The sequence below is a fragment of the Rhamphochromis sp. 'chilingali' genome, assembly GCF_963969265.1.
Source record: "Rhamphochromis sp. 'chilingali' genome assembly, chromosome: 1".
Taxonomy (NCBI): Eukaryota; Metazoa; Chordata; class Actinopteri; order Cichliformes; family Cichlidae; genus Rhamphochromis; species Rhamphochromis sp. 'chilingali'.
In genome coordinates, this window is record NC_137929.1 from 58,774,179 (window position 1) to 58,789,534 (window position 15,356).

At 37.8% G+C, this 15,356-nt stretch overlaps 1 protein-coding gene across 2 annotated transcripts; it reads right to left on the reverse strand.

Annotated features, from left to right (window-relative positions):
* Nucleotides 1-1,572: 1,572 nt before the first annotated feature.
* On the reverse strand, nucleotides 1,573-14,989 carry LOC308401997 (uncharacterized protein). 2 transcript variants are annotated; one of them, XM_080890499.1, is made up of 4 exons: nucleotides 14,750-14,989; nucleotides 14,478-14,596; nucleotides 6,843-6,890; nucleotides 1,573-3,859 (listed from the first exon to the last, which is right to left on the reverse strand). In XM_080890499.1, the coding sequence occupies exons 3-4, from the start codon at nucleotides 6,848-6,850 to the stop codon at nucleotides 2,236-2,238; spliced, it is 1,632 nt and encodes a 543-aa protein (XP_080746625.1). In that variant the 5' UTR covers nucleotides 6,851-6,890; nucleotides 14,478-14,596; nucleotides 14,750-14,989; the 3' UTR covers nucleotides 1,573-2,235. The 2 variants fall into 2 exon arrangements, with proteins under 2 accessions (XP_080746625.1, XP_080746626.1); XM_080890500.1 differs by lacking the exon at nucleotides 14,478-14,596.
* Between the last annotated feature and the right edge of the window lie 367 nt (nucleotides 14,990-15,356).

Consider the following 15,356-nt stretch of genomic DNA (forward strand, 5'->3'; position numbering starts at 1 on the left):
TAACATGAAACAATGTTTTCATGTTGACATATGCTGAGTATAAAAACGTTTGCATTGACACTGTCAGACATGAGGTGATCATAACTGGGAACTTTTCTAGCATAAATATCAAAAGGGCATTGTTTTAGATGTTTTTACCTTACAAGTTTATAAGCATTCTCCCTTTCCAGTTCACAGTCAAGTCTACCCCAAGATCAAAAATATATATGAGAAATTTGACCTAATATATCTGTGAAGGTTCTGACCTAATATAATATTATTTATAAACATTCCTGTCCAGTGGTTGAAGTGGAGTCAGGAACTCACAACAGAAGCATACTCTATAGTGTCTCGTACATTCATTTATGTATATGATATGTGTTTTCTGTTTATTGTGTTTCCCAACAACAAGAAGTCCCAAACAAAGAAAGAGATCACCATGGCACATGTTTAAAAAGGAAAGTTGATTGATCAAATGTATTTATTAAACAAAGAGACATAATGGTTTTACCCCCTAAAAAATACATGTTCAAATTGTGAACTCCACTCTGTAGAGTGGGCAGTCATAATCATCATTTTTTTAGTCAAGCTGCTGTTCATATTTTTGGCCAGCAGATGTCACCAGAGAGGACTATGTTGAAAAGCTTTGAGTGATTAACTGTTTTTTTTAAGACAAACTTCAATGTTTCAAAAAGCTTCGTTTGGCCATCACTACTTTTGCGCAAGAAGTATTTTCATCTAGATGGATAAAGAAAGATTCACTCTTACCTTTCCAAGATGACTGTGAAGCAAACCACATGTGTGCTTTTCTGTGGTTTAAAAACTCATGTGATCTTGTGATATCGCAAGTCTTTAAGACAACTAACCACTCTTGTTAGAGTGCATCAAGTCATATCAACAAGAATAAATTTAAGAAGTGGTAAGCTGGTGAATTTCATGCAGATTGTGTATTTCATTACATTCACCTTAGAAACATAAATTTATTTTGGTTCAAATTACATGTTAGAGTCTTGCAAACACAGTAACCAACCAGTTTATCCTAAAAGTCCCATCACTAAACAGTTTTTATTAGACCATTTCTCTCTTTTCAAAGTTATTTTTGAATCCCAACAATGATTCTCATGCTTGTTGATGAAAATTTATGATGTGAATCAGAAACCAGGAAACCAGATGAATGTGTATGTGGAATCTTTTTATTGATAAAACCACCACACGCTTTACAGTTCATCATATAGAAAGGTAGAAAACCATTAGACAAAAGGCTCCACTACCTGTGGTGCCAGGCTTGCTGTGTCAGTGTCCCCATTTCCTTACCAGACCCCCACCATCTGTCTAACTGCTTAAATAGGGTATGAGGCAGACATGCTAAAACAATGACTTAAAATTACTAATATACAATGTGATCAACACATAGATGAAAGAAATTCTAAAACATGTTACATGCTAAAACAGAAATAGAGAAAAGAAAATAGAAGCCCCTTTAAAAACAAGCAAATATAGGTTACATAGATTTAGTTTTTTGTTTTGTTTTGTTTATTTCTTTGATTTTGTAAATGCTAGACAGCTTCAGAAGATTACACAGGTTCTAATTTACAGAAATGTTGTTTAAAATAGTGATAAACTGTATCAGTCTGAGACTTGTATAAAAAACACTTGTTTGGTTTTCTATTTGGAGTCAGGCTAATTTCAGAGTCATTTTAAAGCTAAATCAAAAGTATTTCATTTTATTTTCTTGTTTATTATACAAGAAAAAAATATTTTAGCGATACCTAGTCTACATAATCCACTTTAAATGCTCTACTCTACAACCTTAACTTAACATTGAAACAAAAACCTAAGCCTGGCGTAACTCCCTTTCCAAACGTCAGTGCTACACATCGCCAACAGCTCCACATTTTCTTCCTCTGTACCTGGACAGTGCAGCACCTAAGGACTGCACACTAGCATCACCTGTTGTATTGTTGATCCAAGTCCTATCATTGATTTTAAATGAATAATATATGCATTTGAAGAAGCATGGAATTTGTGCTACCTAGATATTTGTTAGATAGATATATATTATTTGTTAGATATTTCTACCTAGATTTGATTTAGTACAGTAGATATCTCCAAATATAATTTTATTACTGATTTAATGTTTTTTTTTTCATTTCTGATACAGTGTTAGTGTTATGTGCCCCATGTTAATTCAGACAGATATAATACAATACACATCTAAATTATATCTGTACATCACAAACATATTTATTTTAAAGCCTAGACATTAGTGTAAACTTTGTTGTCATTGTTTTTTGAGAAGATTTTACATAGACCTACATAAGCATACTTTACTCCACTTCGAACTGTTTCGTTGACCAGATTTGCCTGCCTCTTCAGCATCCGCAACTTTTCTGTGTCGCCTTTCTCCTTCATCTTCTCAATCAGGAAGTCCAAGTGGACATAAGTGGACACTGAATCTACTTTCAAGGCAATTTTATTCAGTCTGTCAACATGCTGGCAGGCCATATCAATCCACTTTTCTTTATCTGCTTCAAGGTTTTCTATTTCTTTTTGGAGATCATCCAAAAGGCTTGATGCATCCACAGATGCTGCTTTGCTCTTTTCATACTTTTCCTTCACATCTATTAGAGTTTTCTGAACTTTCTTTGTCTTTGTAACATAGATGTATTTTTCTTTACTGTGAGCGGATGCAAGACACTTCCTGGTGCAAGCAGTGCAGCGCCCATCTTTTATGACCTCACAGTGTTCAGGTTTCCAGGCCATTGTGCAGCCAGGGTAGTGACAGTTCTCCTCACAGAATGTGCAGCAGACGGCTCCTTCAAAAAAAAACAGCCCCCACATTCCACCATTAATACGCTCTTTGTCTTTGTATGGCTCATTGACTTCTACTTCAAACTCTTTATTCATCTTCATCTCTTGTTCATATTTCTTCAGAGCTTGCTGAGTCTGTTTGAGTTCTGCCTGTTTTAGTGCAATTAACATGAGGCGGTCTTGCAGGTTTTGGATGCAGGCTGTTAGTCTGATGTGTTCCTTCATAACTTCCACAGTTGTCTCCAGTTTTTGAGGTGTGATATTTTCTAGAAAGTCTGTAAACTGTCTCATTCCTTGTGCTGAAATTTCATGAGCATGCTGCAAGTTCCCTCTTTGCTTAGTTCGATCTTGATGCTGGCAGTTATCAAACAGAAAGTGAAGAGGTACATTTTTTTCATTTCTGGCACATTTAATATTTGCAGCTTCAAGAGCTTGAAGGACATTCACAGGTGTGACTCCATTTGAATATGTAATGAGGGTAACAATGTTTTTCTCCAAGTCTTTTCCAAACAGAGACATCACTGAATTCAAGATGTACACAAAGCGGTCATTAAGTCTACATTCACTTGCCCTCACCACCAGACCCACCACATCAATTTCATGAAATCCTTCCTGAGAGCGAAATAAGTCAAACAATCGTTGACTGACGATGACATCATGTTCGATCCCTTGGGTGTTTCCATATCCAGGAGTATCAATAATGGTCAGAGAGTAAGGCAGAGTTTTATTTTCAAAATCAAAGACCTCATACAGAATCACATCTGATGTCTGACTCTGAAACTGACTTTGATTCTTGTCAACTACGATCTGAAACCAGACTTCATCCTCCCACTTCACTCCCATGGTGTAGTTTACCAGAGCGTTGATCAGACTAGATTTTCCTGCTCCTGTTTCTCCCACAAGTAAGATGGTTTTATTTGGCTTGCTTGGATTTTTTTTGCCAAAGGTAACTCTTCTTAAAGTGCCAACTATGTCAGTCGTTGTTGTCAGCTTGTAACAACTAGGAGATCCTTTTTTGATCAAATCACATTTTGAGATGATGCTCTTTAGTTTTGATGACTGCATATCCCTGCCATAAAACAAATACAGTAGACTTTAAGAGTGATTACATTTAATGTGTATTTCTTATTAGCAAATTGCTAAACTTCATTTTAAAACAAATGTGTATTGAACAGAGCTTTTAATCCATCCATCCATTTTCTGGCACTTATCAAGGTTTGGGTCATAGGGACAGTAGTCTAAGTAGAGAGGCCAAAGTCAGCTAAAAGATATAATCTCTCAAGTTGGATTTGGCCTGGGGTGGGTCCTCTTAGAAGGACATTCCTGAAACACCTCAAAACACCAGGTACCTAAGACTCTAAAACCAGACTAACCAACCTGTGCACTGCCTGGATTGACTACAAGAAGGCCTATGACTCAATGCCCCACACATGGATCATGGAATGTCTACAGCTGTAGAAGATCAACATGATCTTAAAAGCCTTCATTAGTAACTCAGTGGATGTGGCAAACAACACTGGAAGCCAACTGCAAGTCAATAGCATAACTTACCATAAGTCACTACTAAGGATCTATCCCCACCACTATTCTGCATAGGCCTGAACCCCTTCAGTAAGACGATCATCTCTCTATTTTAGTAAGTCGTCAGAGCTGGTAGGATGCGCAGTGCACTACTGAGCTCTGAGTAGAAGATCCATAGAGGCTTGTGTCTAGCACACCAGGCAAGACCCAAGGTGCAGGCTGTGTAAAGGTGCCCCTGACTGAGATACTCCAGCACATAAAAGCAGGATGCAAGATGCTAGCAGGCAGGGCATACATGGAACACCATAATCAAGTGTCCAATATACAGGAACATCTGTGCCGAGTATGGCCTCAAAGTCCCAAGATCAAAAGTCTATTTTGATCCCAAAATCTTATTTTGACCTTGGGAAAACAAGATTAAACTTCCTTATTTGATAAATCATACAGTTAGGGCTGGATCCAGTGACAGTGAATCTTCACTTCATTATCCTGCAATAGGTCTAAGCTGCTGGGGAATCCCTACAATGCACCTTTTTTTTCCTCTCATAATGTTTTTATGCATGACTTTGTAATTAATAATTAGTTAATGATTCTTCCCCTCACCCCAAATGAATTGCGGAGGATAGTGTCCCTCCTTGAGACTGGTTCTGCTGCAGTTTTGTTTGTGTTAAAAGGGGGTTTTTCCTTCCCACTGTTGTCAAAGAGCTTGCTCATAGTTCATTCATTCATACACATTCACATGCAGACTGGAGGAGCCAGGGCTCGAACTACTAACCTTCCAATCAGTAGGAGACCTGGGGCCCGTTCTTCGTACCTCGCTAAGTAGGTTAGCTGGATTTGATTGTTGACGATTTCGCGTGATCTTGGATCGTTCGGTTCCCCGAAGCTCATCCGGGACTTGCTGCCATAGCAACAGAGCCGTAAGCGTAAACCTGCTCGGGAGCAGGTTTACTTTATGTAAACAGGATTAGATCGCGACCACGCAGGTATGTCCGCTTCATGTATACGAAAGCAACAGCGATATTTTACCACTGTTTCACCATAAATAAATAACATCAATGTAACTAAAGATAATGCAGCACTTGATCCTTTTATTGATGTCACACTGATACATACAGGTCATTTCCTAAAAAAGGGAAATGTACTATTAACATTCTATTACATGTATGTGATTATTACAGATGTAATTCATATTTCAGAGTAGTAATTGCAAATTACTTCGTGTAATCAAGATGAGAGACCACGGCTATAAAAGCGAAGGTGGATTTGGGAAGCCTGTCGCAGCCATGTCCTGTCCGTATATGCGAGCCACCCATTGCGGAAGGTGCAAGATTGATAAGGAGAGTCCTCAGAACTCAGCATATATTGCGGGATAGACAGGATCCTTTAGCTCAGCGCGACAGTGTGCTCATAGAGAGATATCGATTTTCCCGTGAGGGTATTATTTACTTAACCAACTTGTTGACGAGGGGGTGCAGGACCACCACCTGTCTTTTTTTGCTCTGCCCTTTTCTTGGTTGCTGTTATGAACAAACAAACAGATTATTCCAGGGTCTCTTTCCAAGAGACTAAAAGCAATATAAGTGATAAATATTACCATTCTGTAGAATATTCCTGTATTTCACTTTTACTTGTTCCCATGTTCTAGTGGGTCCTGTTGTGGCTCTGATGTGAAAGTGGATATAATATAACATAATATAATATAATGTAATATAATATTGGATAATATAGTGTGATATGATAAATCTACCCTACCGCCTACTGGTGTTGGCCAGAGGGGCCGATGGCGCGATACAGCAGCCTCGCTTCTGTCAGTCTGTCCCAGGGCAGCTGTGGCTACAACCGTAGCTGCCTCCACCAGTGTGTGAATGTGAGAGTGACTGAATAGTGGCATTGTAAAGCGCTTTGGGTGCCTTGAAAGCGCTATATTAATCCACTCCATTATTATTGTTATTATTAAATTACTTACGAGTTTGATTTGTCAGCAACTTTCTGCCAGCCCTCTCTCCTTGCTTTTGCAGCCTTTGCAGTGTTCCCTTGCGTTCTGAATAAACTCTGAAACTCCTGAAATCCCTCACTCAAGAGTTCTTGCTCTGCTGCCGAAAAATGCCGAGCGCGCTCCTTCGACATTTTCGCCGACCAATCAAAGGGTTGCCGATCAATGTTTCTACTATCGATGCGTAGCCCCTGTTAAGCCACCCAGTGATCTCACATTACTTCATCCAGCTGTACTAATCGTCAACAGCAGGTGTGTTCGGAGAACCGGATTAGCGAGCTCACAGTTGGCACGATGATTTGGTCTTGGATGTGTCATTTGATCTTGGATGTAGTAAGCGAGGTACGAAGAACGGGCCCCAGCTCTACCTCCTGAGCTACAACCATCAACATGAGTAATAAACATGAGTAAACTCTCACCAGGTTTTGGATAAAGTGTACACTCACAGACAAGTGGTAGAAATTGAATAGATTGATGAACATATAACAATGAATTTTATTATGGATCAGTGGTTAATTATTCTAATATGACTTACTTTGCCATGATAAAAACTTGAGAGCAAGCTTTAAACTGTGACGAAGGCCTGTAGAGAAAAGAGAAAAAAGTTTAGTAAACTGGTGGTTTCCTTGACTGTAGCAAAGTCAGCCTATTAGTTTGTGTGATAGAGTATAATTTACAATATTGGAATATTATTCTTCATAACAGTTGGAATCATGGTATTTGATTAATCTGAATTTTACTGCAGTGCGACATCTATCAATATGTGTTGCAATGTCACACAGTGAAAAAAAGAAAACATGTTTGTTTTGCAGAAAAATTTAAGTGAGTAAAGTTTTGGTGCTGCCACAGTAATGTTTTATTTTAAAAATGAGCATCCACATAAAATGGAGACATTTACTAATGTAATGCAGTGGAACCCCGGCTTACGAATACCCGGTTTTCTGTCTTCTGTCTTGATTTCTCAGAAATTGTAACTGATTTAGTTCTCAGCTCAGATAAAATAATTATTGTGGGTGATTTTAACATCCATGTAGATGCTAAAAATGACAGCCTCAACATGGCATTTAATCTGTTATTAGACTCAATTGGCTTCTCTCAAAATGTAAAAGAACCCACCCACCACTTTAATCACACTCTAGATCTTGTTTTAACATATGGCATAGAACCTGAACATTTAACAGTGTTTCCTGAAAACCCTCTCCTGTCTGACCATTTCCTGATAACATTTACATTTGCAATAATTTATTACACAGCAGTGGGAGCTAGACATCATTACAGTAGATGTGGTTCTGAAAGTGCTGTAACTATCACCCACCCACTTTTATCATCCTCAATGCCCTGTACCAAATTAGAAGTACCTGACTCCGTGGTATAATTCTAAAACACGTACCCTAAAGCAGATGACTCGTAAGCTGGAGAGGAAATGGCGTGTCACAAATTTAGAGGATCATCATTTAGCCTGGAGAAATAGTTTGCTGCTTTATAAGAAAGCCCTCCGTAAATCCAGAACATTTGTATTGTATTGTATCTACCCAGATTCTTACTCTGGATGGCATTACCTTGGCCTCCAGTAACGCGGTGAGGAACCTTGTAGTCATTTTTGACCAAGACATGTCCTTCAATACACGTATTAAACAAATATGTAAGACTGCTTTCTTCCATTTGCTGAATAACTTTAAAATTAAAATATCTTGTCTCAGATTCACACTGAAAAACTAGTTCATGCATTTATTACTTCAACACAGGACCCCTGTAATTCATTATTATCAGGATGCCCTAAAAACATCCCAAAAGGCCTTCAGTTAATCCAAAATGCTGCAGCAAGAGTAACAACAGGGACTAGAAAGAAAGAACATATTTCTCTGGCTTCCCTTCATTGGCTTCCTGTTAAATCCAGAGCAGAATTCAAAATCCAGCTCCTCACATACAAGGTCTTAAATAATCATTCCCCATCTTATCTTAATGACATTATCTCACCATCTCACTCATTTAGGAGACACCAAATCCCTTGGCCCTGGCCTCTTCATTTTTTGTCCTTTGTCTTTGGCCAACAGTAGCACTGTTTCCTCTAGCACCCTGTTGGTCAACAGTGCTAGCAACAGTTGCAGTTAACTGATCTGATATAAAAGTCTAATTCTGATGATGATCCACATGTTTGATTTGTCAAAGATTTCACATCAAATATCCTTGACTCAACCCTCTCCATTTATCTGGGCATGGACCCATCGCTAGAAATACACTGGTTTGACTTCCACCATCGGTTTGTTCATAAAATTAATTAAAATTGCCTGATGAAAAAGTATGCATACCCCCTGCAAATAATTTTGATGCCAAGGGTTCCTTTGCGAGCTTTGATTTGTGATAACTTGGAAGCAACAGACTGTTTCTGTAACCCATTGTGTCATGTAGTATAGAAAAAGACAACTTGATGTCTGAATAACAGTATTTTATGCTCCAGGAATGAAAACAGACAGGTGTGTTATAGAATGCAGGAAGCTAAAAGTCCAAAAGCTACATAGTACAAACCACAGCTTAACTTTAAACATCTCTTGATTTATAAAATTAATAAAATTTATTTTTGGGTACTACCAGCATCATTTAAATTTTTAAAGCAATAGACAGAAACTTAGAATTAACAGATGAAAAATTTGCTATCATGGAATTTTGTGTGTATGCAGTACAATATTACATGTTCTTTAAAACAGCAGTTATATGTATGCTATTAATGTGCAAATATAACTTTATATGTAACACAGGAAGACCTTCACTGGGCAAATATTTTATTATTCCATTATTATGTTTCAGAAACGTTAATGATGGAAATTGTTTCTTATCCAAAAACTTTTTTTTTCACCACAAGTGTCATGAACTACAGAATTACATTGTATCATTTTTGATAGCACATCACTAGTCACTTACACTGCCTTATCTGTTCATTTTGAATCTACTGATTACACTGCTTTTGGTAAATTGATAGTCAATGGAATTACCTGACAGTGCCCACATTTATAAAACAGAGTAGTTTTAGAACTTTCTACTCCCTGCAGTTGTCTGATTGATTTCTTTAGGTAAACCTGTGAAGATACTGTCACAGTAATCAAGGCGCCTAGAGATAAATGCATAGATGAGTTTTTCTCAGTCTCCTTGTGTCATCAGTCCTTTAATCCTAGAAATGTTCCTCAGGTGTGCATCGTTCAACCGTTCGGCGCACTTTACACAAGGAGATCCTGTATGTGAGAGTGATGCAGAGTGAAGCCTTTTCTCCGCCCACAGCACAAACAGAGCCATTTGAGGTTTGCTAAAGCACATTTGGACAAGCCAGCTTCATTCTGGAATAAGGTGCTGTGGACTGATCAAACTAAAATTGAGTTATTTGGGCATAACAAGGGGCATTATGCATGGATGAAAAAGAACACAGCATTCCAAGAAAAACACCTGCTACCTACAGTAAAATATGGTGGTGGATCCATCATACTGTGGGGCTGTGTGGCCAGTGCAGGGACTGAGAATCTTGTCAAAGTTCAGGGACACATGGCTTCCGAGCATGGACAGCTCTCTTTAACTCACACCACAGATTTTCAATAATATTCAGGTCTGGGGACTGAGATGGCCTTTCCACAACGTTGTACTTGTTCCTCTGCATGACTGTCTTAGTGGATTTTCAGCAGTGTTTTGGGTCGTTGTCTTGTTGAAAGATCCAGCCCTGGCGCAGCTTCAGCTTTGTCACTGATTCCTGGACATTGGTCTCCAGAATCTGATGATACTGAGTGGAATCCATCAAATCTGAATGAACTAGAGACGTTTTGTAAAGAGGAATTGTCCAAAATACCTTCAACCACAATCCAGACTCTGATTGGAACCTACAGGAAGCATTTAGAGGCTGTAATTTCTGCAAAAGGCGGATCTACTAAATATTGATTTCATTTTTTTTTGTGAAGCCCAAATTTATGCACCTGTCTGATTTTGTTTAAACAATTATTGACTATTAACATGACTATTAACAAGGTTGCCCAAACTTTTGCATCCCACTGTATATCATGTGTAATGATGTAATCATTGATGAGACTTTCCTGATAGAGATCTAATATTTAGTGCAGCTGCTTTAATATTTCTTTCAGTGATTGAGAAATTCTTTTTGCACAGTATTATATTCAGATTCTGTACTGTTTGATAATAAGTACTTTTAGTGTGTAAGGATCTATTGCTTATAATAACTGGTATTTTACTTCGTTGGTTTCATAATACAACCATAATATTAACCTGTCATACACCGATCACAAGAAACCAGCTGAACTGTAAGTCGGGTTTTATAAACACACTCGATGTTTTGTTTTTTTTTTAATCGATGTAATGCATTATTAACATAGGACGATGATGATCAGCAGTGAATTGGATCCTGGTTTGTATTATGTCTCATGACAATGACGTACGAGCGTGCGACGTAGATAAACAATTGATAATGTAGTATGACCATGCAGCGGTTAAAGCTTGGAAGTAAACTTTGAAGTTTGATTCCGTAAAAAGTGACAAAAACGTTGGCGCATAAAGTGATGACACTCTGCGTGAGAAGAAAACTTCTCTTTATGGTAAAAAAACCCCAAAAAACTTCAAATTGGAGCAAGCCTCTATAGCACGCTGCCACGGGAATATGAAATTCACAGAGAAACACCCAGATCCACCCACTGACATGAGCACTGTGGCACACCTGCACCAGGGCAAACCTCCCCTCCCCGCCCAACTCCTACTAAACTACTCCTGCTAAACATTTGGAAATAGATTTAAGAGCGTCAGGACTCCGTGCTGCTGATTGCATTCATTTTATGCTGTGTTTTAATTGAATTATTTGAAAGAGTTAGTGTAAACACACACACGTTTATTTTATATGCTGGAATATGCAGACAATACACAGCAAAATCTCCAGTGTTAAATTAACACTAGAGAGTGTCTATATGTGTCCACACCTCTGAGTGTTAAATACAACACTGTTGAGTGTTAAATTAACACTTTTGACAGTGTTATATGTTTAAAAGTAACCTAGTCAGTTTTGAAGATTAACAAAGACTAACACTGAGCAGTGCTGATTTTCTAACACTGGAATATTTCTAACATTTTGAGTTATTTTCCAGTGTTAGAAAATCAGCACTGCTCAGTGTTAGTCTTTGTTAATCTTCAAAACTGACTAGGTTACTTTTAAACATATAACACTGTCAAAAGTGTTAATTTAACACTCAACAGTGTTGTATTTAACACTCAGAGGTGTGGACCCATATAGACACTCTCTAGTGTTAATTTAACACTGGAGATTTTGCTGTGTAGGTTTAAATGTTAAACTTGACGCAGTGTGCATAATGTTAAGAGGCTAAAACTAATAAAACAAGTTTTAAAAAGAGACTTTTTCATTTGATAATATTTTATATGATGGATTATGTAGACAACGTAGGATTGGGCTGAAAGGTCTACAACTGCTTTATTACCTATTCAGGTTGTGTATCATGTTTTAAAAAGTAACTAATTCCATTTAAAATAACTAGGTAAAGTAAAATGATTGACATTTTTGGAGAAGTAATCAGTAATTAGTAATTAATTAGTATTTTCAAGTAACTTGACCAACACTGCTAATAACACAGCACAATACTTGTTTTAAAACACATCCATGGATCAAGCCTGGTGGACCACATTCACTGCCTCCCTCTTAAGTCGGGAAAAGTGTGGCTGTTCTCATTCTTTAACTTGGAAATCTGATTTGAGAAGGGAACATTCCAGATTCAAATTCCATCTGGGAACTTGGAAATATAGATTTAATCTCAAACACAGTGAGCACATAAAGCAAGAGCTGAGATAGGATCATTGGTGAATTTTATTGCCTTTTCATAGCTTTCAGATTATGCTTATTTTACGTTGCTGCTGTCCAGCCTACTCTATGTTTTTTTATAACACTCTGCACACCACCAGGTTTTCCACTGATTAAGTGAATCAGCTTGTTGGTGCAAAAATGTTATGTGTCAAACTGAGTTATCTTTGGTAGCTTGGATTGGGCTGCTTCTCCTGATTCATCCCAGGCAAATATTGAAATACAGTAAATACATGATTAGCCCTTTACTGTATCTCCTTAGAAACTCTTGTGTGTTGTTTCATGATTTAAAAATATTTTGCTTTTGCATTTTTTGTTTAGTTTGTTTGGGGTTTCTTATGTTTCTGTTGTGTTTTGTGTGGTTTTTCAGCATCTCTTATATTTGTTGGCGTTTTCCTTAGTTGCAGTGGCCTCTCAGGGCCACAGTACAAATATTCCAGTGCATTGTAGTTTATTCACATGTTGTTAGATTTTTATAATTTATATGTCAGTTGTATCACGTGATTTTAAGCTATATGTCAGCACATGTTGTTTTCCTTCGATGTGCTCAAAACGTTGTCTCTTTGGTTTTGCAGCTGTCTGTTCGAGTCTTTTATGGAAAGAGAGAGACTGTTGCTCTGCCAGCCCATCATGACCCTCAACATCATCATGGTATTGGAGCTTTGATCAATGTTTCTTCGTTGACTTACAGTTTGTTTGTTTTTTAATTTTAAACATTTTCCTTTTCATTCATAACTTGCTTAGTGTTTATATTTGCTTCTCCTTGTATTTCCTTATTGCTTCATTCCCAAAGTGTGAGCCAACGACACCTGGTGGACTGTGAAGCTACTGCAGGTGAGCCACAGTAGTAACAAAATTCAGTTTTACTCACCTGTATAAATGGATTTAGTGAATTATAATTGGTAATAGGAGGTGGTTAGTGTGTAATATTACTCATTACCCTGGACCAAATTTACTGCCCTTATATTGAAATTTGTGTCCCAGCAGCAGGTTGGTCACACATCAGCATTAACACTTTGCATATGACTGGGCAGCAATTGAGAGCCAGCAGCCTGTGCTGTTGATGATTTTTTTTTAAAATCCAGTTTTAATTTCAATGTCATTTTCTTTTGTATTTTGATTGAAGTGAGGAATACGATCATTTTCTTTATGTGGGCCGCAGCACTCTTGACTTTATGAATGGCTGCCTTACTGTATTTAGCCTCGAGTTTTTAGTTCCTGGTTGCATTAGTTGTTGCCTGTGTTTGTTTCTCTTGTTATTTGTTGACATTTAAGTTCATTCCTGTTTCTATGTTTCCCCGTTCAGTTATTGTTTCTCACTTTCTGTATATTTATTTTGATGTCTTCTTATCTCCTTTACATTGATTTTATCTGGTTTGTGTTTAGTCTCACATTCCCTCCTGTCACGCAGTCTTTGTTTGCTTCATTTTCCACAGCCAAATAAATTACCTATTTTTAAACTACTGCCTGTATTTCTTGTCTGCATTTTGGGTCCTCAAAATCACCCCACCCAGGCTGCATGTATCTGGCTGTATAAACAGTACAGTGTGTATGAATGATCTGAAACCTTGGCCCATTGTCCCAGTGGAGATTTATAACTTGATTTCTACAGAACCTTCATTACTGCAGCTTTATTAGGAAGTTAGTGTATAGGACTGGACTTTAATATGTGTTTTTAGAAAAATAATTCTCGTTCCAAGCCTATATGTGTTTTTTCCCCCTGATTTTGTATATGTGTACAAGTGGAATGAGTTTCATTGAACACAGTTAAGAATACGTGTGTAAATGAGATGGAGGCAGGTTAACAGTGAGGGTTGTTTTCCTCTTCTACAGTTTAGTTATTAAATCTGGTTCCTACAGCTTCCACAGAACAACAACACGTGCTGATAATAAGTGAACATAATGTGTGAGAGAAAGCAGCCTCTCATTATAAGACACTGTGAGTCTCTGCATGCTGCCTTTATGTAGCTACAGCTGTTTGTATACACTGAACAAAAAGCTTTGTAGCTGCATACTGACTCCTGAAACTACAACACATCACACTGACACACACATTACACTTCTTTGTCTGGATTACTCTGAAATGTTAGATCCTTGTGTGGCCGTCATAGACAGAACTACTGACTCAATATGAAAATGATTCTCAGGGAGATCACATTGTTATGTGTAAACCAGCCTGGAACTCCTCAGCTCTGACCATGATTTTTTCTCATAAGGAAGTGATGTCAAAATAAATGTTGACTCTACTAAAAAGTAGTAGAGGCAGCATTTAGCTGTAGCCTTCATAAAACCACAGCTGTTCTGGAGAACTTTGTCCACCTTTATTGTCTTTAAGTTGTGTTGGAGCCACAGAGAGCAAATCTTTGTTCTTCATGGAGAACCAGTGAGTCTGTTTGGACTTTCCTATGAAACATCAGTGCAGGAGTCTCTCAGTACATCTGTTTACAAAGAAGCAGCAGAAACACACACAGAGAAAACATGGAAAAGATGAGCAGCAGCAAATAGTCTGCAGGAAGTTTGTGTGTGTGCCGTAACACTTCCTGTACAGTGATAGTTTGTTGAGCTAAAAACTGAAAGGTGTCAACACTTACTGTTACTGTTGTTCTGAAGAGATCGCCAAAATCCTCAAAGAGTCGTCCGACCATCATGACAAAAAATCAAAAACAAAAACAAAAAATCCACTAAAATCTGGAAAGTGTAGCTTTGGTATACCCGATTGCTTTCCTGTAAATCAAAGGGTACTGGAGGAGGTTCGATGAAAAACAAGTAAAAAGTTACAAAAATAAGGAGACAAATAAAAAGTAAAATCTGTGTGTAAAGTGCCGTCTGTACCGCACAGCCACAAACCCAACTAACCTGTATTTCCGTGTCATCCTGTTTTCTACAGCCCACACCCTGCACCTGTGTGACAGCAGTGTCCATAGCAACATCTCCTTAGCAACCACATTCCTTTCTTATCTGCTCATTCCGTAGGTGGGATTATGAGACATAAAACAAAGTGACAAAAGTATGACAGTTTCTGTATGACATGTCTGTCCATAAATGAAGATAAAGTCTGTGAAATAAATAAATGTACAAGGTCACAATTCCAGAGTACAGTGAACACATTTAATAAACACGGTCAGCAGTTAAAAGTACTTTCTGTTTCAGTCTTGACTCTGATCAACACAACACCGACAAAGTTCAAGTTTCAGGTTT